This window comes from Bombus fervidus, chromosome 4 (assembly GCF_041682495.2).
Source record: "Bombus fervidus isolate BK054 chromosome 4, iyBomFerv1, whole genome shotgun sequence".
Lineage (NCBI taxonomy): Eukaryota > Metazoa > Arthropoda > Insecta > Hymenoptera > Apidae > Bombus > Bombus fervidus.
In genome coordinates, this window is record NC_091520.1 from 1,572,195 (window position 1) to 1,594,157 (window position 21,963).

At 38.1% G+C, this 21,963-nt stretch overlaps 1 protein-coding gene across 12 annotated transcripts in view; it reads left to right on the forward strand.

The window, feature by feature from the left end:
- Window positions 1-21,963, forward strand: part of Frmd5 (FERM domain containing) — a 146,660-nt gene that overhangs the window by 40,542 nt on the left and 84,155 nt on the right. For 7 of the 12 annotated variants that reach the window (XM_072002587.1, XM_072002589.1, XM_072002595.1 and 4 more), the window contains 5 exons: window positions 822-910; window positions 5,393-5,619; window positions 6,721-6,888; window positions 11,688-12,287; window positions 16,813-20,886. In XM_072002587.1, the coding sequence (XP_071858688.1) occupies window positions 822-910; window positions 5,393-5,619; window positions 6,721-6,888; window positions 11,688-12,287; window positions 16,813-17,270 (1,542 nt within the window). In that variant the 3' untranslated portion in view covers window positions 17,271-20,886. Of the gene's footprint in view, window positions 1-821; window positions 911-5,392; window positions 5,620-6,720; window positions 6,889-11,687; window positions 12,288-16,272; window positions 16,725-16,812; window positions 20,887-21,963 lie in introns of those variants that run through there. The other 5 variants (XM_072002591.1, XM_072002592.1, XR_011799748.1 and 2 more) reach the window with 5 other exon arrangements.

The window sequence follows — 21,963 nt, forward strand, 5'->3', positions numbered from 1 at the left end:
CGTAATAGCGTTATTGTGCTGTGTGTCAGTTATACTATATTATACGTTATGTCAGTGGTTCTTAACCGAATGATAACGTTCCAGCGAATTAAGCTGCATTAACGAGTAATTTCGACGAAAGAATTATTCTAATTACAGCGTCTTTCTTTAAAACTAACATTTTCGTCCCTTACCGTTATCTATACTATTCTTTCGTCCGTAATTCATACATTTGAACATGTTCGCGCAAAAGCACGTTCATCGATAGTTTTGTCCTTAGCTTTGCTACCTTGGTGATTTTGTTGTTCCGCGAATGTGTCTTACAACGTGAAGATGTTGCGCGATTTCGAGCAGGTTAAAAACCACTGCCTTATGTGTTCAACAGCTTTATATAGAAGAATAAAAGTCACTGAAATAGGTAGCGTCTATGTGGAAAAGATATATTGATCGGATATACGATGAATCGGCACTACGTTACTATGTTAAAGCAACATACGTAACAAGCGTACATTAAACATTAAATAACTAATGCTTATTAAATTATTAAATCGTTGTTATTTATCGATACTAATCGGAATGTAATTGATCATAGACAGACGTAGTCAAACATAATTTACGTGTAATAGTGTGATAGTAGTATCTGGTGTGAAATAGTTACTTGAAATATTTTGGTTGTGTCAGAAGGTATTAGTATATGATAAAGAGAATCAGTCGTTTTTCTTTTTCAAGAATTTTCTTCCCTTTTGTCGCAATTACGTGATAAAATAACATGTAGCTGTAGCTGTCGAAACTAATGTACATAGAGTAGACGTTTTAGTGCAATGTTTCCCAACCATTTTCAGAAAAAGCACACAGTTGGGTTTAAGTGTCCCACGGGATCGAACTGCCGCCACGTATGGAGATGCGCCATCGAGCAAATGTTATTTTTCACGTATGTATGCTGTTATTCAGCTAATGGCTTTTAACGTATTGGCATGAATAATCACGGCTTCGTATATTCTTATATCAAATATATATACTTATGTATCGTATTCTTGGATCGTTAGTGAATCGTTATAACTTTCAAGCGTTCCATTACCATTTCGTTAACGAGTTTTACGCATAGGGTGTCTCACCTAACTCTGCCATCCTTAATTACTCTTTTATTTGTCACGATACAAAAACACGTCGCCAGTTATCGAGTTAAACGAGTTATCGTGTTTCAGGAAGAGAATTAGGCTACGAGAGTGGAAATCGTCTCAAGGTCGTATCTTCCGAGATTATATCGCTAGTTACGTTTTTCTTTCCTTTTCTCTTTTCTTTTTCGTCTTTTTTTTCTGGCCCGCAAATCTCACACGCGAAAGATCGAGACGTAAATAATTGATAATTAATAAACGGCATTAAGGCGCGTTAAAATGTTTTCCGCCAGAATTGGCACATTTGTTTAAGCCAAGAACTGTTTATCGTATCCGAAATTGAACATTCTTGTGTACGATATCTTTGATCGTCGTATCAATATAATTGCACAACGAAGAGCGCGCAGAAATGGATATCCATGGGGCGTGATCAAAAATATAGTATACAAAGACGTGGTCGGCAAAACATGAAAATGTATTTGCAACGCTTGCGCAGGCATATTCTCGGTCATAGCAAAGAGAGCTGGAGACGCGACCGCTTTACGTCTAAATAAGTGTATCGAGTTCGAGGGGCAACATTACGAGAATACATTAATAAACAATGCTTTTAAGGTGTTCATTCTGTTTTTGCAATTCCTTTTTACGTCAGCTTCCAGTTCGATCTCCTGCTCGGGAAATTATCGGCCAGATCATTCAAAGATCATGCTACGGGACACGGTTGGATGCGTTTTCCTCTCAGCCTTTTAATGATTAAGAGGAGGAAAATGGATCGTTTTGTTTAACAAAACGAAACTAACGGTATAACGTCGGAAGATCCTGAAACGACACTCTTATATCCTAATATCTCCTTGAAAAACGATAACTTTCTCTCATTTTCTTGTATCCTGACAAATGAGAGGAAACGAAGAGCGACGGTGTTAGGTGTATCAGATTTGATAACACGTTATATATAGGATCCGTAATCCATGGTACAAACGGGATCGGAGAGATTCTATGGCTGAAAATACGACGAAAATCAAGAACAGTCAAACTGTATTGGAGGAGATCGACTCTCAAAACTCGACAAGTATGGATTAATTTGTTTAATTGCCAGCTATACAGAGATAGGTAATCGACAGAAGGTTAGCGTATGTGTGAAAGTAAGTCGAAAATATAATATTTGAGAAAATCGAATATGAAAGGTTGCCCGGTGTTCGAGCTTATTTTTGTAGCGGCACACGAGTAGATGACGATTCAAATCATGTTGTTTTGATACATTTGTTGTTAGGATACATATAATGTAAGAATAAATAAACTTCGGGCACCCACCGAAAGAAGACGAATTTAAATTTTCCGACTCTCCTCCGACCAGTATAAATAAACGAAAAGAGTCGAGTATCAATGAGTTATCTAAGAGTTATCAAAGGTTATCTACCGAGTTATCAACGAACTATCAGCGAACTAATCAACGAGTCATTAGCGATCTTACCTTGCGACTTACACAGTGTACGAGGGCATCGGCGAATATAGTCGGTATACTTTTATTTTATTATTATTAATTTATTATTTTAAATATATTCGACGGTTTCAACAACAAGCGATAACATTTCAAAACGGGGCCTTAAACGACAAAATTGTATTCCACGTTTTCGACTTGTTTTCACATGAAATAATTTCTTATCGATTATACGCTTCCGTCTAGTTGGGAATTGGACGAGTCCGCGTGTTCTTGACACGTTTTCAAACTCGATCTTCTCCAAAACGAGGCTTCCGACGAAATTTTGTTTTCAATTTTTGTCGTATTTCGAATCACAGAATCTCGCGAACTCCTTTACTACTTGTACTACGAATCACGGACCGCGTACTGTATACGCAGCTTTTATGCTGCGAGGAAAAAGCATATTTCTATCAATGATTAGTAAAAATGTAATTACGAAGTTATAAAATGATCCAAGATTTTTTTTTAACCACAAACGTACACTAACTTTGTCTGTATATAGTACTATGTGCATCTAGCCGTGCATCTATGTATGTATGTAACTGTTTATAACGGAATGATATTTATAAATTCGTAGATAAACACAATGCTATATATAATACACGTATACGATAGAACACAAGGAAGCGTAAAACTTTCGTATAAGAAACATAAAATAAAACGATCTCCTCGTAAAACTTTAATATGTTGTCTTATCTTTGGAAAAAAGGTGGTGCACTGTATCTTCTTGCGTATAATTCCTGAACCAAAAGTTGCCGATTCGTTTAGAATTATATTTGCGGGTTATCATTTTTAAGTAGGTACAAGCGTAAACGCTGAAATAAAATTTATAAAGACTCTCTATCATTCATCTTCTATGGTTCTGTCCAATTTTTCTCTTGTTAGAAAAATTCGATTGCTACTTGCAAAAGATTCGATTCTTCAGAAGTACTTGACATCGACGTACTTGACAAGTACAATTTCCCTTGCTTTTACCCGTATTTCCAGCTGTCGCGCATAAGATTATTATTAATTAGAGCCCCGATTCGAGGATGTCGCGAGATAGCTGCGGTAGGTGTCTTTCTTCGATCGTGCTACCATTTTTGTCACTTGGCCCTCTCGATCTTTCTGCCAGCTAAAGTATGATTTGAACTGACTCGAACGAGCTCTTTGTTTATGACAAATGTTATATATACGTATAGTTACGAAACGTGGTAAATTATGACAAATTTCCTAAAATCATTCTGAAAGCGAATTCGATCTTCAAGCGTATATTTTCTCTGTGAACATTGTTGCTTTAAGACGGTAACCAAAAAGATGATACATTTAAAGGTTGGTGTATTATATTTTTTTATTATAGAACGCTGTTAGTCTTAATTTTCTATATTTTCAAAAGTTTAAACTGTTATTTCGCGGACAACGAGATTTTATTATACGGAAGCTACGAGGAGGACGTAGGACGATGGAGAAAGTTGTTACATTGAAAAATGATACGAATCTTGGGAAGTTATTTATGGTATAACGGATATTTCGTTTTGAAGTACAAGCAGCCTGTTGGTTTTTTAAGAATTTTTCTAACATACAGATATTATCGTGTATAATTATCGTACTAAAGGTATGTCTCAGAGTATAATCGCTCGCGAATGTTTAACACGCGAGAGCGTATGCGTGAGAGTGTTGTATGTCGTCGGCACATACGAGTGAGAAAGGAACCTTTTGGGAAAACTGAACACGCTAGCCCAGCCCTTTACGTAGACACGCATGGCAGCGTTATATCTGTGCACATGCATGCCTTACATTCATACATGCAGAACTTCATCGAATCGCGTAATTTGCACTCGTTTATCTGAAAAACGGTACCGCTGGGCCCTTTTTAATATAAAAGTTCTAACGTAGTTTCACGCGATATATCAATCGTTTGAAAAATTCGCAAGCAATTCGCTTTTGATTTTGGAGAAGCTTTGAGGTTCGATATGTTGACCTCGGGGTACCGCTAGGCTTCCTTAACACGTTCGTCGCCCAGCGTGATTCCGCTAAGTTTCCTGCGGGGCCCAAATCCGACCGCCGCTACGCAGAACGTAAATAGAGCGACAAGCAGGAATTCGTCGTTTATCGCCTTCGATTCATTGTTTATCCCCTTTGATTCGTTGTTTATCGTCTTCGATTCATTGTAATGAAAAAATTATTTATTTCTGAAACGGAGAAAGCGATAAGCTATCCAGCTAGAGTATTTCGAGGGATCTCATGGCAGATATCTCGGATCTTTCGTTTAGTCGAGAAGCATACTTGTGAGACGTACATCGGTGATTTTTTCATCCTCAAAATGTTCGGTAAACAGCGTGAAAATATATTTGAAAGCGAGGAGAGTAGCGATAACGGAGTCTAACTATTTTTCGAAGTGCCTAAAATCACCCCAAACGTGTTTGGAATGTTTTAACGAATACCATACGATATAGGATAATGTAATATATTGTCCAGAATATAAATTAATAAAAAGTATGGTATAATGTGTTTTTAATATTTTTATGTTGTGTATCCTATATATAATATCGTATATTTAATTAATTAACTCGAACAAGGAGAGCGTCACCGTCGTTTGGTGACGGGGCCCCCACGGAAGTATACCCGTCGCATAGATATGTGCAACGTGGCGACGAACGTGTTAAATTTTAGCTACGTGTACACCGTATCCTTTTTAACACGTAGCTAAAATTTGAAGATATTTCTAGGAAATTCATTTTCTCAGAGACATACCTTGATATAACTGTTTGAATGTACAGAGACCGATCAAACCGATCAAACAACCGAGTAAATGACTAACTGAACACTTTCTTCTGATTAGATTACCTAGGGCATCGGATGCACCGGTTGTAAGCGGTGGATCTATCTTCTCTTGGGGTACGAAGTTTAAATATACTGGCAGGACAGAAAAGGAAGTTTTAGAGGAAACGGGTCCACTTCGGAAGGAAGAACCACCCATACAGCGATGTCAAACGACGTGTCTTAGAAGAAAAGCTAGCAGTGTGCCAGCTACCCCCAGTACCCCTAGTCAGGATCTCGTCGAAATAAGTTAGTATCTATCTACCGTTTCTTTCTATCGTCAATTTTTGCACGCGTATGATCCTAGTGTCGTGTAAATTCAAATTAAGTATTAATACAGAAATTAGTACGTAGTGTAGCAAGATATCAACGAGGAAAAGAAGCGAATCTCGCCTCTGTTTCGCAAATACTTGAATAGACATAGATAGATAGGAATTGGACGCATACTAAGCATCAAAACGATACTAACCAGAAATAACAGATACAGAACTGGTATTTTGTTTTGTAATTGTATAAATATCTGCCAAGGTGCGCGTATAAGTGCAATCAAATCTGTTCAGTCGCACAGTCGATTTATCAACTGTCGATAGATACCGATTTTCTACGATAAACGAAGCTATAACGACGTCCTGTTACTAATAAGAGAAAATGAGAAGAGGATCGTGCAAGAAAGTCAGAATAATTCTCAAGACTGTTTATGTTCTCGCGCGGCTGGGTAGACAAGCAAGGATGGAAAAAGAGTAGAGACAGATTTATCCATTCTGGTGGAAATTTCAAAGGCAAACGCACGGTGTAACACGGTATTGCGATAAATTACAAGTTTAGTAGAACACCGTGTCACGTTCTGGATATAATTGTAGCAAGTAAATAAGTATAATTTGGTTTATAATTCTTCTTATAATATATACGGTTAATAAGTGTCAATTTCATTTTGTAATTGCAACGACCATTCGTACTTATCCTAATCGAGCTGGGTGTCCCGTGTCTTGTGGGCGATAGCGTATACACCGCAGCTGTACGAATAGAAAACAAAAAAATAGGGAGACGGAGACTGATCGTTAATCAAACGTTCTTTGCATTAGCCGTTATCGGACTACAGATTTTTATGCAAATTTGTATTTTTACGAATATAACGAAGAAAACGGAGCTTAGATAGAAAATTGTTTTACCCAAGTATTACGGAAACCATTAGACATTTTCTACATTTCTGTAAATTATTTGCATCCTGTGTGCATGTTTGCAGTTTGTAAATTCTTACAAATGTATAAAATGTATAACAATCCGCAGTTTTGTATTTTTAACTTACGAAAAGCAGTTTAGATACGATGCTTATGAGTTTCGAATTTTTAGGATATTCCAGTTTGCCACGTAGCTGTCACAGTGCAGGTTTGGACGGTGCTGGAATGTCAGAAGGTAGTACCGGCGTTCCATTCAGTTCACCTTATTGTCCAGATAACACTTTACCACTTCTAGAACCTGTCTCGGAGGACCAAGAAATTCATGGCAGAAGAAATAACGGTCAGTCACGCATTTAATTCTCTTGTACATAGAATTTTTTCTTTCGTCTTTTCTTATGGATTTTTATTAAATCGAATATTTACGCTGATTCGAGACGCATGGCTTACAGTAAATATGAATCTTAATTACAGATTTGTTTCATACGATCTCTTCGATCGAATCGTTTTTTAGTTGATCTCCCGTACAATAATAGAGAATGCACGCGAATGCAAGTTTTGATGTTCATCGAATTGTAAATAATTGCATTATTATAGACTTTAAGCGTGTACTGTGCTTTGCTGAGAAGTCTCTCGGAAGGAATACGGATATGATTGGTCATGTATCAGCCAAGTTTCTTATTCACACGGGTATCCGTTGCATCAGCGGTACGAGACACCAGGTACAGGACCTGCCGATCAGACGTTTCATAAGCTCTCTAAGCTACCAAAATCTTGACATCGTTCGAACCACCACACACGTTCACCTAGCAGAAAATCTCAATAAAACGGAATCATCCGCTAGCTAGATAGCACTACACGGATTAACTCGTTTTATCCTTCCTGCTACTGATTTACATAACATTTAGATTAACTGCAACCACACAACCCACGTTCAAAGGAAATCTAGCTAGTCTTATATATCTAGATATGTGCAATTATTATGGTAAAAGCCCAAGCAACGATTTACAACAGTAATCACCCAAGCGGGGGGCCCATGTATATCAAAGTCGCACGTATTTCTTTCGTTGCGAGTAAAACGAATTGATCGAGTTTAAGAGCGTTCGAGAGAACGTACAGCGATGGGCGAAAGAAAGCTTACAATTACAAGTATTATGCTAACGCCAATAATTTTTGTACTATACGTTTTTAACTACAACGATAACTCGCTGTATATATATTACATTCGTTCCTTGCTCTTGACAAGTATAATTATATTTTGTAAAATTATAGCGAATGACTCTTCGTACTACTTACCTCTTAAATTTTCTTTCATCCGCTGCTGTAGATTCCGCTCTTCGATCATTAATACGTAAAACGTACAAATCCTAGATTTTACATTTTCTTCGAACGTTGCAGTGCGCTTCTTCGGGGAATGAAATTTTCAAGTCTGCGCCGAAGAAGCGAACTGGAATGTTTACGAGGGCTCGGAACGAGGCGCACCGTACCGATAGAAACACGATTAAAATTCAAAGAATCACGATATCTCGTAAAAAGTCGATGCGACGGAAAACTCGAGAGGAAAAAAGAAAACAAAGCTTGGACATGTTTGCTTGAGAAAATTGGATATCCATACGTATATGATATACCACGAATAAACGAAAATTTCCTCTTCTCGGGAACCAAGTGCCGAAATAAAAAGCTCTATTCTACGTTTTCGACTTATCTTCGCACGAAGAACAACCTCGTATCGATCGTTTACTCGTGTCCAGTTATCCAAACCCAATACCGCATACAAGAGGACTAGCAATGAAATAAGTTTTAGTTCGATTTCAAGGAACGTACGTTAAGTTCGAGCGTAATTTCAACGCAAATCGCTGTGAAATCCACGGCCTGTGTGTTAGGTTCGTGCCAATATCGTTAATTCGGCTGGCTATCGATTTCCGCAGCGATAAATCCACATGCATTAGTAAATAGTCTCTCTTACTTCTCCGTACTATTATTCTGCCAGTCGGTTAAAGATGTTACCAGTCAAAAAGTTCTACGGTCGATGAAATCTGCGTCAGTGATCTCAACGGGACCCTGTTCGAGTATACTCGATAAATTTTCAAATTCAATTTTCTCGAAAACGGCGACGCGCCATACGAAAAAGCTTTATACTATATTCCCTTCTTTCGCAAGGAATCGCTTCGTACCCGCTTATTCGTTGTATATCGTTCAGCCGAATCTTGTGCATCGCTTGAAAAAATCTTAGAGTATAGCCTAGGTCTATGTATGTTTTAAAGACAACGTGTGCACACGAACTTGGCGTAAAAATTAGGCAAAGTAAGCGAAACTGTCATTTCTGTGTCGTCTCGAAGGACTTTTGCTCAGCAACGCATAGTACCTTTCGTGACATCGAATAAAGCGTTTACATTTTTGTACGTTATATACATATTTCCTTTCTTTTATCGTAATTCATCGTTAATCATCCGTGTTAATTGTACAATTTGATGCATACATTTTATGAGACGCGCGAATTCGCGCACACCACGTATACACATTCGCACATGCAACCGAAAAGATCCGTTCTCTGTCTCTTACATTGTACATATCGATAAAGGAACCATGCGTCACGATGGAATGCACTTATAACACGCATGTGTAAATAAGCATAATTAATTTGTTTCAGATTTAAAAGATAATTTTTTGTTACGATATCGTTATAGCTCATAACATATAGACGATCTTAGTAATACTCAAGAAGCCCTGTATCGTGATTCAGTCGACGAATATTTATCTGTTATCAAGTCGATAATCTTATAATTACGTTTGCCGTTATATCATATCGATCGCATGTACACAATTGGTTTCTTGCCTTACCGATATTACTCTGAAACGTCGATATCGCACGATACAAGTATTTTTATGTCTGGGTGAAAGGCTCCGGTAATATCGTAAGATATATTCCGACACGTACCATAATACGCCCAATTTTCTTATCTTTCTTAGTTTAAATAGCAATTTGGACAGAATTGTCTTCGCGTAGCGCAATTAGTTTATCGTTTGTTATCCATAGAAACATAGTATTTCGTCTCAATGTATTTTCCGAAGCTGCAAGTTCTTCGAATTTTATCATATTCCAATGATTTCCCCTTTGTGTTTTATCTGTTACTCGTGAGGTGCTTTAATTGAAATTCCATTTATCAGTAAAAATAACAAGATGCGTATTCTATTGGTATTCGTCGATACGTTAAATACGTTTCCTCTCGAATAACATTTTGTATTATGCGGTTGTATTTCGAAATTTACGCGGTTTATATTGTAAGGTTTCAATTTGAATCCTTTCACCAGTGTGTGTCTCTTGCATTTTCCTACGTTCGTTATTTCTTTTGATAGTTCTCTGTTTGAGCGTTTAGCCTGTAATTAAATTTGTCTCTTCGGCGGAGGGCCTTGCATCCAGAAACGCGAAACATCGATTTATCCAGTTTAGCCCGATATGACGAAACCATGAATCGTTGTTGCGAAGTTTAAAAGTTTAATGTACCGTGTGGACCCTGTCACTTTCTTACGAGTCGGCACGCGCGACGATGAACAATATTTAAATATCGCGTACACGTTAGACAACGGAACGGACTTGTTAATATTTTCGCTAATGGAAATTACGATATGCAGTTACTCGTATCGATATTCGCACCATTATACACAGCACCATTTATTTGTATTTGTTGCTTTTTATAACAGGAGGCGATTTACGTGTCGCGTTGCTTGTTTTACTTAAAATACGAGGCGTATGTGGTAGCTTGAAAGTACGAAAGCAGCTTCTTCCTAACGATAGGAATTTAATTGTACGATAGGTTTTCTTTTAACGAAACGTATCTTATTTTCACGGTCGTGGCGTTCTATAATCTAGCGAAATAGATTTATTTTATAGTATAATTAAAAGACAGCTTGCAGTTTATCGCCAAGAGGAGGGAAAAATTATCTTGAAACAACACGATTCTTACTATCGATTAGACGAATATTACGGATATTGTTAAAAGATATAAAGAATTTTATATAGATTAAAAAAAAAAAGAAAAAGAAATAATATAAAGATTACGAGAAAGAAATTGTTCATTTACAATATCAAGCTACATATAATTCGTATTGTCGTAGAATAAGCAACACGATATTTAAATCATCCCCTTTTACACAAGGCAATACAGAGATAGTGCTATGTTCAAATATTAATGTAACGGTATATTTTCGATCTGGTCTTCGCGAAATTGTTACCAACGGATTGCCAACGATTTTTACGTAAAAACATCGTTGTAACCGATTTAGAAAGTGTATGGATGGATTGAAAATGTATGGTTATCGGAGTTTCCTTATTGAAAGAGTCTCAGCAATCCACTGGATAATGTTAGATCATCCGATAAGTAATACGGTGTTTCTAAGAGCTCAGTCTAAAGCAAGGGAAGTTGTTACTGTCGGAGTTTTAAGAAATTAGGAGGAAAAGCTCAATAGGGAAATGGGTAAAAGGTACGGGGAACTTTATCACCGATCGATTTTTTTCGTCGTTTGCTACACGAAAAGCAACGATTGCGTTACTTATAGGATGACCTAAAGTATCGTAGCCGAGAATTTGTCTCGCTTTGATCGAAGCTTTGTCTCCAATTATATTATACGAAACGTATCCTCACAGAAGAATATTCGGTGTACTTTGCGATAGACGCTTGCATATCCGTTACATTCAGTTGTTTGCTATCTTTTCGCCGTGGCTTTGAATTTCAAGAAATTCATTATTTATATCTAATCGTCGATTCAAACGGTCGACGATATTCGAACGGAAATTTAATTTAAAGAATATCGCGTAAGTAAAGTAATTCTAATGTTTCCAGCTTAAAGATACTTTGCGATATACCAAAAAGATAAAAACGTGGAATTCCCTAAGAGCCGATAGTCTATTTTGGCGTAGTATCTCTTTGGTTGGTAATTTTAAGAAGAAATTGGTACTAATTCGGATGGAAACGATCGAAATGCATCGATATCGAATAATTGGCAATTAAATAGAAAATGTTGCCGGTCGTAAACACGTTATTTGAGAAAGGGAAGAGAACAAGAAACAACGACATAGAATCGGCGCTTCTTTGGCTTCTTAGATCGTTGATTTGTCTTTTCTTTTTCTTTCTGTTCGTTTAGCAGTAGACGAAAATGATACGCATGCGAGAGCCACCCACAACACCACCACCACTACCACCACCACCACTACCACCACCATCACTTTCAACACCACCACAAATCGTGCGAAAGTTAGAATGAAATATCCCAAGAGCACGCCGAACCGACCTCAGCCATTGTACAGTCAAAAGATAGTGATAGGTTCGGAGGAGTTAATCGGCCGTAACATCGATAACGTCGTCAGGCAACGTATAAACGCCCTCGAAAAGAGTCCGAAGGTGGTCAGGTCGACCGCTCTGATCATAAAGAGTTCGAAAGTGGCGGCAGAATCGCTGAAAGCTGGTAAAGAAATCGCGAACGAGACGTACGTGTTCCCGGCAGCCGATTCGGGAACGATCATCACCACGGTGATAGACGGTCCATTCGATTCTAACAGCGGTAAGACGATCTTGCGCAGGTCTAACGAGCAGGTAAGCATGCTCGTTCGTCAGGAGAATGAGGTTGAATGTCGCGGCATCGCTTCCACCACGAAAACGGCAAACGGTTACATTGCATCGGCGACAAGTGACGTCGAAGACGTTAGAAACGGAGTCGAAGCCACGAAACGACGGCAAAGGACAGGTAAATTAGGCGATCGTTTCTCTTTCATTCACTAATTAACAACACACGCGCGAGACGATCCTTTTTTCTACTACCTCTTATTCGATGCTCCTCCGCTAAATATTACTCACGATGGTTCACCAAAGTATTCGAACGTTCTTGCCAACCTTACGTATCCTCTATAGCCTGTATAGCCTGTATACAGCGTTACAAGCCGCTTTCTCGCAAACTATAGCAGACGTCGACTCGTTATTTTCACAGTTTCGATGCTACCGCTTTGAGCACTCGAGGATCGAGAGATTTTTCTAAGACGATTGTTAAGATTTTACAAAATGCCATATCGCGTTAATTTATGTTTATTTAGACAGCTCTTACATGTAAAACTTATCATCGTTATTACGTAATTTTGTAGTATCTAATTCTTCGTTATTCTAATTATTCGCGCGATTGAAAATCTAAGGGGCAACTACGCGGAAGAGCCGAAGGCTAATTAAAAGTAGAAATATTTCTCAAATCCGCTTCTAGACGTTTATTTATCTCTTGTACGATGTTATTTCGTATTTTACAGCATTGTCGCAGTCGTGGTCCTGGCAGCGTTTCGTATTCTTCTCCCCGTATGTCCCTCCGTCGTAGGTGACATTATCCGATTGCCAACTAATTAAGACTATAATTGAAATTAAACAAAAGTAAATTTAGACGAAATTTTATGAAAGTTCATCATTTTATTTTATATACATTTAGTTATAAATTAACCATTATCTAAGTTAAATCATAGAAGCTATTACTTCTTTAATCACCGATTATTTTCACCGCAAACGGTAGCAATATACACAAAGTGTCGGTAGGTTTAGCGTTAAGAAAAAGATCCCTCTGAGGATCGAAATAGGGAAAGTGGTATAGTTAGCGACGTCGTGACGCATATCGTAGACAAATGGAAGTTGTATCGACGAAACTTGAATCGTCATCCCGCTTCGTACCGTACAATTTTTCATCGAACTATTTTTTCATGTAACGTGCAATTTTCTTTTACGAGTAATTTAGGAGACAATTTAGGAAAATTTTCCTACAGTCGATTAATCGTAGTATTAATAAATTACGATATTTAGCGTGCTTAAGATTACCGTGCTACCGCCGTGTACTAATTTTTCGCCGAGCGTACGTTTGCAATAAGCGTCTTGTAACTTGTAGATACATTTTCGGATTGTTTTCATATTTGATCGTTACTACGAAAGTTGCCTCTCGTTAGAGTTTTGTATAATGCGCACGACACGTTTGTAAAGATGTTCTGCAGTAAGCGTTCGATTACTTTTGTGAACCACTGTATATACATGATTACATCAAACTAGACAGTACTTGTTCTTTTCTTTCGTTCTTCTTTTTATTGCATCGAATTGAGCATAAAATTGGCATGAATCTTTGTACGTTAAAAGTAAAAAGGCATGGTCCTTTTTATGACCAGTTTTTACACTGCACTGCACGTGTAGATTTTAGAGATTTCATCTAGAGGAACGTATTTCAATTAACGTATTTTAAAACATTATACGATCAATTGTGCTTAACTAATTGCATTACTAACCTTATCATCCACAATAATGAATTCTTTGCTCTCTCAGCTCTAGTTTTGTTATACTTTGTTTTTTCTAATTGTTATATTATTATCGTAGCGCCAATTTTTTTAAATATCGTGTTTCTTCGAGCTTCGTATTTTTGTCGAATTGTCGACAAAAACTAGGTACAACTGTTACAACGTTTTTAATATTTCAGTTTCTAAGATACTTAATTCACCACGATATTTAAAACACTTTGCAACTGAACAACCGATATTAACAGATCGTCGGCAAAACCTAAATTAGCAACGCTTAGCGTTTAGAGAGTCGACGACCTTGCAATTTATATTTCGCGATCAAGTCCGTTTTTGCCACGTTTCCACAGCGACTATAGCGAAAGATCTTTACTTTGACAACGAAAATAGAAATTTTTAATTATTCCAGATCGAACGCCGACAAATACTTGTTGCATATCTTTCTCCCTTTTCAAGCGTGATTATGTGTCGCTAGAGATCAAAAGAAAAATAGCTACACTTTATTTGAACGAAACCTTTGTATACAGGTGTATACAAGCTGTTCGGGGATAGGTGTGAACAAACTTAAACGGTGATTCTTGAAGCGAAAATAAGATGAAACTAAAGATGAAAAATTGCATTTTCGGCTTTGTTTTTTAATTGTTGACAATTACAAATTAGCCGAAATGTCCCTGTGCGCGAGCAAACATCCTTACACGAGCGAAAGTAGGTCAGCCTACGCAGCGGGGCGCACAGGGATCCTCAAATCGATAACGATACATAGGCAGCAGCTTACTTCGTACAAGTGGTAGAGAAAAAGATTATGACGTTCGAACACTCGAACCCCTCGCGACGTTTTCTAATAAAAATCGTAGGTCGAACGTTATATCTGCCTATTCGTTAAAATCCATAACAGTCCATTTGTACAAACATCGTTTATACTTGCTATTGTTTATCTCGTGCAGACAAAGGATCGGACGAAACATCGATCCTCCCTTCTCAAAAATTCCACGAGGCGGTTTTCGATATACTGTTATGGATTTTAACGAGTAGGAAGATATAACGTTTGATTTGTGACTTTTACCAGATGACGTCGCGTGGGGTGTTTCAGGTGTTCGAATGTCACGATCTTCTTCTCTACGACAATTAACGCGTCTTATGAATGAAAAAGCTTCGGCGCGTCTCTCGAGACGTAGAAGACGAGTGTTTCGCTATCAAGACAAACGCGATACATCGGGCGAAGGGTAATTGATCGATAAGCGACGAATCAATCGTCAAAATCTGGAAGAAATTCCTTATTTCCTCCACCTTAAGGATTCTAAGAATCATCCCAGCCGCGCTTTGGAAAGGGTGGACGTTATAAGAAATATTGTACCTAATTGTAATATCATAAAAGACAAGCGAATCGGAAGTGCGATCAAAAGAAGTGAAATCTGAGATCGGTGGAAAGGACTCGCAGGCAATTGGTCAAGGCTTTTTATCTGCATTTATAGATACATTTTGCCTACTTGACATTAGAAACTGCTGACATATACATTTTCTATACATTCATACGTTCCTTCTGTTCTCACACTTTCTCAGACTATTCGTCCTCGCATCTTTACACGATATCGATGTAATCACGCTTCGTATTGTCATATCATGCGATGTCATTCGTATTGTCATAGCAATGTAGGGTGTTCGGCGTCAGACGTCAAGAAATTTAAAGGCCGATTCTTGAAGCCGAAATTAGACGAAAATCAAGAATACCTGAAATTACTTTCGACTCAAAGGTGGCAAACGTTCGTTTCCCTCGATACTTAAAATTGACGATTATCGTCAGAAATTTCTTTAGCATCCACTCTTCTCCGACTACTTGAATTTCACGTAATAAAATTCAAAATCGGTAAATCTTTATTTTTAGTAATTTACTAACTAGATATAAGCACGTATTCTAGGTATTGTAACGTATTTGATGCTTACTGCTTACAATAGTTGCTGCTACAAGATAGAGGACAAATTGTAACGGTCTCGCAAATGGTGCCTTATCGCGTGACAATGTAATTAGTAGCTGGTATTCGATGCACACTCCATTTACGCCCGAAAATTACCGATACCAGATTTCACCGACTATAGCAGTTTGACCGACAACAGTTTGATCTGGCAACAGCTTTAACCGACTGACAGTATTAGCACAGGGAAATAAAGGGAGGATTCTTACTTATGTAGGTTTATCGCTGCGGACAATTGATCGCTGGCAGGTTTACGGCGGCCGAATTAAGAGCACACGGGACGCTGACGTGGAGTAGTCAAAACATTTGCAAGAAAGTAGCTCGTGGTGGAAGGAACGGAGCAAAGTCTTTTTATAATTTTCGTGATACTTTATAAATAGATATATTATTTGTTCATAAACGGCTCTACTTGTGGTTACACACGCATGTACATATAATTCTACCTTTGTTTTAGGGCACACAAAATTACGTCCTTGTGTCCCCCATTGTTTTGACTACTCCGCAACAAGGCTGTTGGTAGCAGGCTGATGGTAGCGAGAATGGGAGAAACACGGGTTTCGTCGTATAATCGTGACACCAATCGTTACCACGGGAGTTTTGGCACCTGTATATACCGCGTTAGGATCGCGTTTACCATTATCAGGATCGCAATCCTGTGAAAATTCATATGCAATTTCATTTTTAATCACATATTGGAGTAAACGTAATATCTGACAAGTATCGTTTTCTTTTCGTTATAATTGTTGAACCACGATCGTTCCACGCTTGGAACAAAGCGCGCGTTACTCAGGACCATCTGTCTACGACACGTCGGAAATTCAACAAAATTGGAGTTGAGGCCCCTTTCGTACCTAATTACCTTGTATTAAATTAGTTATCGAACTAAAAGAAAAATTGATCGATAAATCCGTTTATCTTCATACGTAATAACATTCACGAATAACGATCGCGTCTTGCGACTATCGCTAAAAGTTTTGGGGAATTTCTGTTTCAGCCGGTCAGCACGAAGGTGTAATTAACGACTATTACTTTAGAGATTCTTTCGATCATTCGTCGTCGGAAAGCCAACTATTGGATGCGTCGGGTAAACCGCACAGTCGCTCGGTGACCCCGGTGCCACAAATGCAGAAACTTCAAAACTCGAAAGTTTGTCTCCAGCAGCAACAGCAGCAGCAACAACAGCAGCACCAACAACAGTTCCAGCATCAGCGGCAATCCAGTCGACGTTCGAACGCTGCGAAACTGAGGCACAAGAGTCTTCGAGTCACGAGGCTTTTCATTCCAGCTTTCATGCTGACGATCACCGTTTTGTTTATCGTGATCGTCATGGTATTCGAGACGGATACGACGCTTTTCAATAACTTGCGCAAGACACCAGAAATGGTGGCCTTAAAGAACCAATACTATGTCCCTATTAAGGAGTTCTTGAGGACAAAGCTCGGCCTATTTTGATGCGACCCGACGATGACCAGGCTGAGGTCGCCCTTTGTCGCTAAGTAACTTCCTTCAGTGCCAAGTCGAGAAGACGTTGCCGAGACCGAGGAGCAAGGGTATCGTTTCTTGTTCATCCGTCGTTTCCTCTTTCGTGATTCACACACGGCGGAACCACTCTTGTACTTTTCTTTTTATATCTCCTTGATTTTCCTATTTCCGAATCGACGCAGACACGAGCCACTTATTCGCCAAATCGATTAACTCCGCGAAACAGAAAGTACAGAAGATCGATGAGATTGTACAAGTAGCAGACACGAGCTCTGTGACGCTAAAATTTCACAAGTTTCGCGGTTAATCGCTTTGGCCTGTGAAAGTCAAGGCTCGGCTAGCATTAGCCGGTATTCGAAGCTTTTAAACGAATGCCGCTGTTTTAATTCTGCTGCGTTCCTTCGATCGATGGGCCAATTTCGATCTAGCGTATTTTTTTAATACCGCCGAGTATCTGAAGCTCGAGCAATGTACGTACGGAAGATTCGCTATCGGTATGCGTGAGGTTTTGTTTCACTTTTATATCGAGCATTTTCTTAGAACGATCTTCTTATTTCTCTAGAGATAAGAGCAAGATCGCGATGTAAAAATTCGAGGCTCGCAGCAGCATTAACGCAGGAATAACGTACCACTGTTTGAATTGGCAAGAAAGGATCGGAAGATATACAGTGGCTCGCAAAAGCGTTCGTACGTCTGGCATGGACAAATTCTATGCGTATACCGTGCGTGTTATATAAAACATTTCGTTAGAACCGTATCGAGGCGCAACTCGAAAATATACATAGATTTGCTGCAAACTTGTTTATTAAAAAGTCAGCGTATCGTATGAATAATTGGCGAGACGTTTATCATTGTTTAACGGTTTATCAGATTTATCTGATTTTTCCATAGTGGTATACACCTATATTACGCGTGTTTAGAGCGTTTTAAAGCTTTAATACAACGACGACAGTTGTTTCGTGTTTATAGTATCGATGAAACACGTACAATACGTCGAAGAAAGCCACCGACAAGCGCGAGTACGAATACTTTGGCGAGTCACTGTACCGATACGATAATACGATAAAAGATTTCGAATCACGAGAGCGCGAAATATCGATACGAATCTACACTTTTATTAAACACTATCGTCCGCGATAAAAAAATACCTTTGTTTTACTATTTGTTTACTTTTTGCACTACTACGTACGTATATTTAAATCTTAGTAACTTAACATACATATATATATATATATATTTACTCTGACAAAGACAAAGTGTTTTGTACAAAATATTTACATCGCGAGTACTCGTGTTTGCTAAGTTACGCGTAAATTTGACAAGTTGTTAGAAAACTTTGTTACAGTACGTTTATCAAATTTATTTAATAAATTTAGATGAAAGTCAGTTTTTACGTATTAATATTATACATGTATATGTAATGTATAGAATGTGTGGCAAATCGAGAAAGTCATATTTATATTTAAATACAAAAGTAGATAATACACACGGGTGTACGTTCTCAAATTACGATTAGTGATAGAATAGAGATCATGAGCAGAACCATCAACTAGTACGCTGCACAACATACTCTTTTTACTCTTTTTCCGTATAGTGAAATCACATTATGTACGTTTTGATTTGCAAGTAGAAGCGTATCGTGTATCAAGATCATTGCATTTTCTAACGTGTAACGTTCCATCGCTCTATTTTTTATTTTTCTAAATAGCGCCATACCTTAGCCATTTGCCAGGCTTAAAAATCTTACAACGCGTAGCAGTTGTAATCTTCGTCGACGGATATGAAATTTCGTTAACGATCTTTCGTTGGAAAAAATTACTTGCTGAATTAAAAGATCGTAACTCGTTTGATTTTATTACCATTAGGAAATGCAATGACCGAACGTGACACGCAATTATACGTTTAAACGAGTACTTAATTTTGAATTTCAGCAACAGTACAGTATACATAGGATACTCAGCATGCGCAATCATAAAAAGGCTAAATACCGTAAACGTAAGATCTGCTTTTGTCGTAAACTTTTAGTTGTCATAGTATATTTAACAAACTTTTATAAGGTAATTTAATAGATCTTGTAAGATAGAATGGGGGCAATACGAGGTGCAATCAGGTAGTATAGCATATAAAGGAAAAGGTGTTTCTTGTACTTTTATTCCAATTAGTTATCGATGTTTTCCTGCAAGTACGTATAAGGGAAACGAGTATGCTTCCTGAACTTTGTATCAGTATGCAACAAACAAGCATCGACCAATCGATATTTAATTTTGATTTATTCGTTGACTCTGCGAACATATACGAGGAAAACTTGACGCGTGTGTGTAAAATAGGATGAATCGTCAAACACGAACAGACACGTTTCCTGCGTATTCGGCGATATCGTCGAAACGTGTTTAACCAACGATTATTTATCGAGGAGAACAAGTACCTGTTTATGTATTTTAAAATGCTATTAAGTATTAAATCGATCTGCAGCTGAATAGCGTAACAACGTAATAACGTGTAATTATGCAACAAGGTCGATAAGACGGTGAACGCCATACAGCATAATATAAGAGATACCATCGTTTTTATTTTTAGCGACTTTTTAATAAATTGAATGTGTGACAAGAATTAGCATAACAAATTGTACTTGCCTAGAACGATTATGCAACAATTAATCGACGAAAGGAAATCCGGCATAAATTAATTTGTAAAGCTCGATACGCAGCTATTACGCGATTATTAGATTTGTATATAAAATGCATAGTTGCACGATTTATTTTTATAGGAAACTATGAAAACGTTTGTACTATTACGAATAGTTTCTGTTCGTTGTACGACTCGCGTGGTATTTTAAATTTTATATAAAATATTTTCTCGTCGATCGCGTCGGATATAACAAAACGAGTTTTAATCGTTTTAAAGTGTCTCACGATTCATCCTATTGTAACGAGAAAAAGTTCGTTCTATTATAAACTCCATATGGCGTATTGGATTGGAAATTACACGACGAATCGTCAAAGAAAGCATACAGAGTAATCTACGTGGGTGCGAGAACGTAAAAAATTTGCATTTATATTTTCAAACGAAATATCGACGAATGTTGTAGCGAAGCGAAATGAAAATTGGAACTCGCGTTTTTCTACCTTGAAACACGATATTTTAGATTGTGTTTGCAATTAGCAGTATCATTAGGTGACTTTCCATTCGACGTTTGTAGTAGCTTTGCCAGTTGATCACCTTATAACCGTACGTTTTAGTAGCTAGTACGTATCGTTAGTCGATGATCTTGTTTCACAATCTTTATCGCTGAATTACTTCTGATCTAGTCGTATTACTCTTCTCCAAGTACGATTTAAGAAATATGTGAAACACGAAGAGCCGAAGCTAGCAAAGGCTTGGTTACCGTGGAAAGCGAAACACGCGATAGAAACAAAGAATCACGTTTGTTCTTATGTGTTTGTTCTTATGGATAATTTGAATTAAGGGGTCTTCTGTGGTTGTGAGAGGAAGAGAGCGATTTGTTGGCCACTGTTCCGGGAAAAGCGTGTAGTACGTTTATTCTTACGACAGTTTTTGTATTTAATAAAGATACATTTGAAGAATATTTTGTTAAATTCTCATGCAAACGTATTCATTTGTTTCACAACTATGCAGGCTTTCTTCTTTTCTTTTTCTTTTTACGCCTCCTTTGTAAACGTTCCTAATTTGATAGAATCGATCACACCTAAGCGTGTTATCGACGTCCGAATTTCTCAAATAGCTGTCAGCCAATGGGTTCGCGTGATTCTTTATTCCGTTTAGGCGAGCATTTACGTGGTTTGTAAGTTTGCTCCAAAACAGTGGATATTTTTAACGTTTTTCCTATCTTCTCTTTTCTGTTCTTCCATTGTCGTCGTTTCGAAAAGTGCCAGACTGGAGATTCTCAATTTTTCTGACATTCCACTTGGCAAACGTGTCCCAAGTCTGCCCAAGTTCGTAGACCGGATAGACCTAGTCGTGGCCTGGTACATTAGTAAATTATCGTTTCTCTTCTGTTCAGAAGCCACCTGTCAGCCAGCTGTCGGCCAGTGTACAGATTTTCTTGTAATTTTGTATTTTCCAGATTAATTTATCGTGCGAGCGCGATCCGGGATATTTAACGGTGCTTGATCGTGGGATTTCTTGATTATGCGAGTTTACTCGGACAGCCTGAGCTCTCTCGTACAAACGATTCTGTAGGTTTATCGTTGCAGCAACAACAGGATCGTTTGACACGAAAATTTCGAAAACATTTAGTCAATGTATCGTAGTATCGGGAATATACTACTTGATGGATTGATACAGATGTTGATTAGACAGGAAACGATGGTTATTTAACATGAACTAATCGCAATAACGTACTATACTTTAGACGACTTAAAAAATAATTTGCAACTCCCGTCACAACGGATCCAACGCTCTCTCTCTCTCACGCGGACCATACTCTCTCGACAACGCAACTCGCACTCTTTAACTTCTCGATTCACACTCACTGACTTGTCCACTGACACTGATTGTCAATTTGTCTCTCTGCCTTAGCATCCCTTTTGTCCCTTTGTCTTAGTCTCACCACGCACGTGTTACGTGGCCAGAGCACGTAGGTTTTTCTTCTACGAAACTCTTCAGCTAAAGCACCGACGACACATTGATGGTCCTGTCGGCA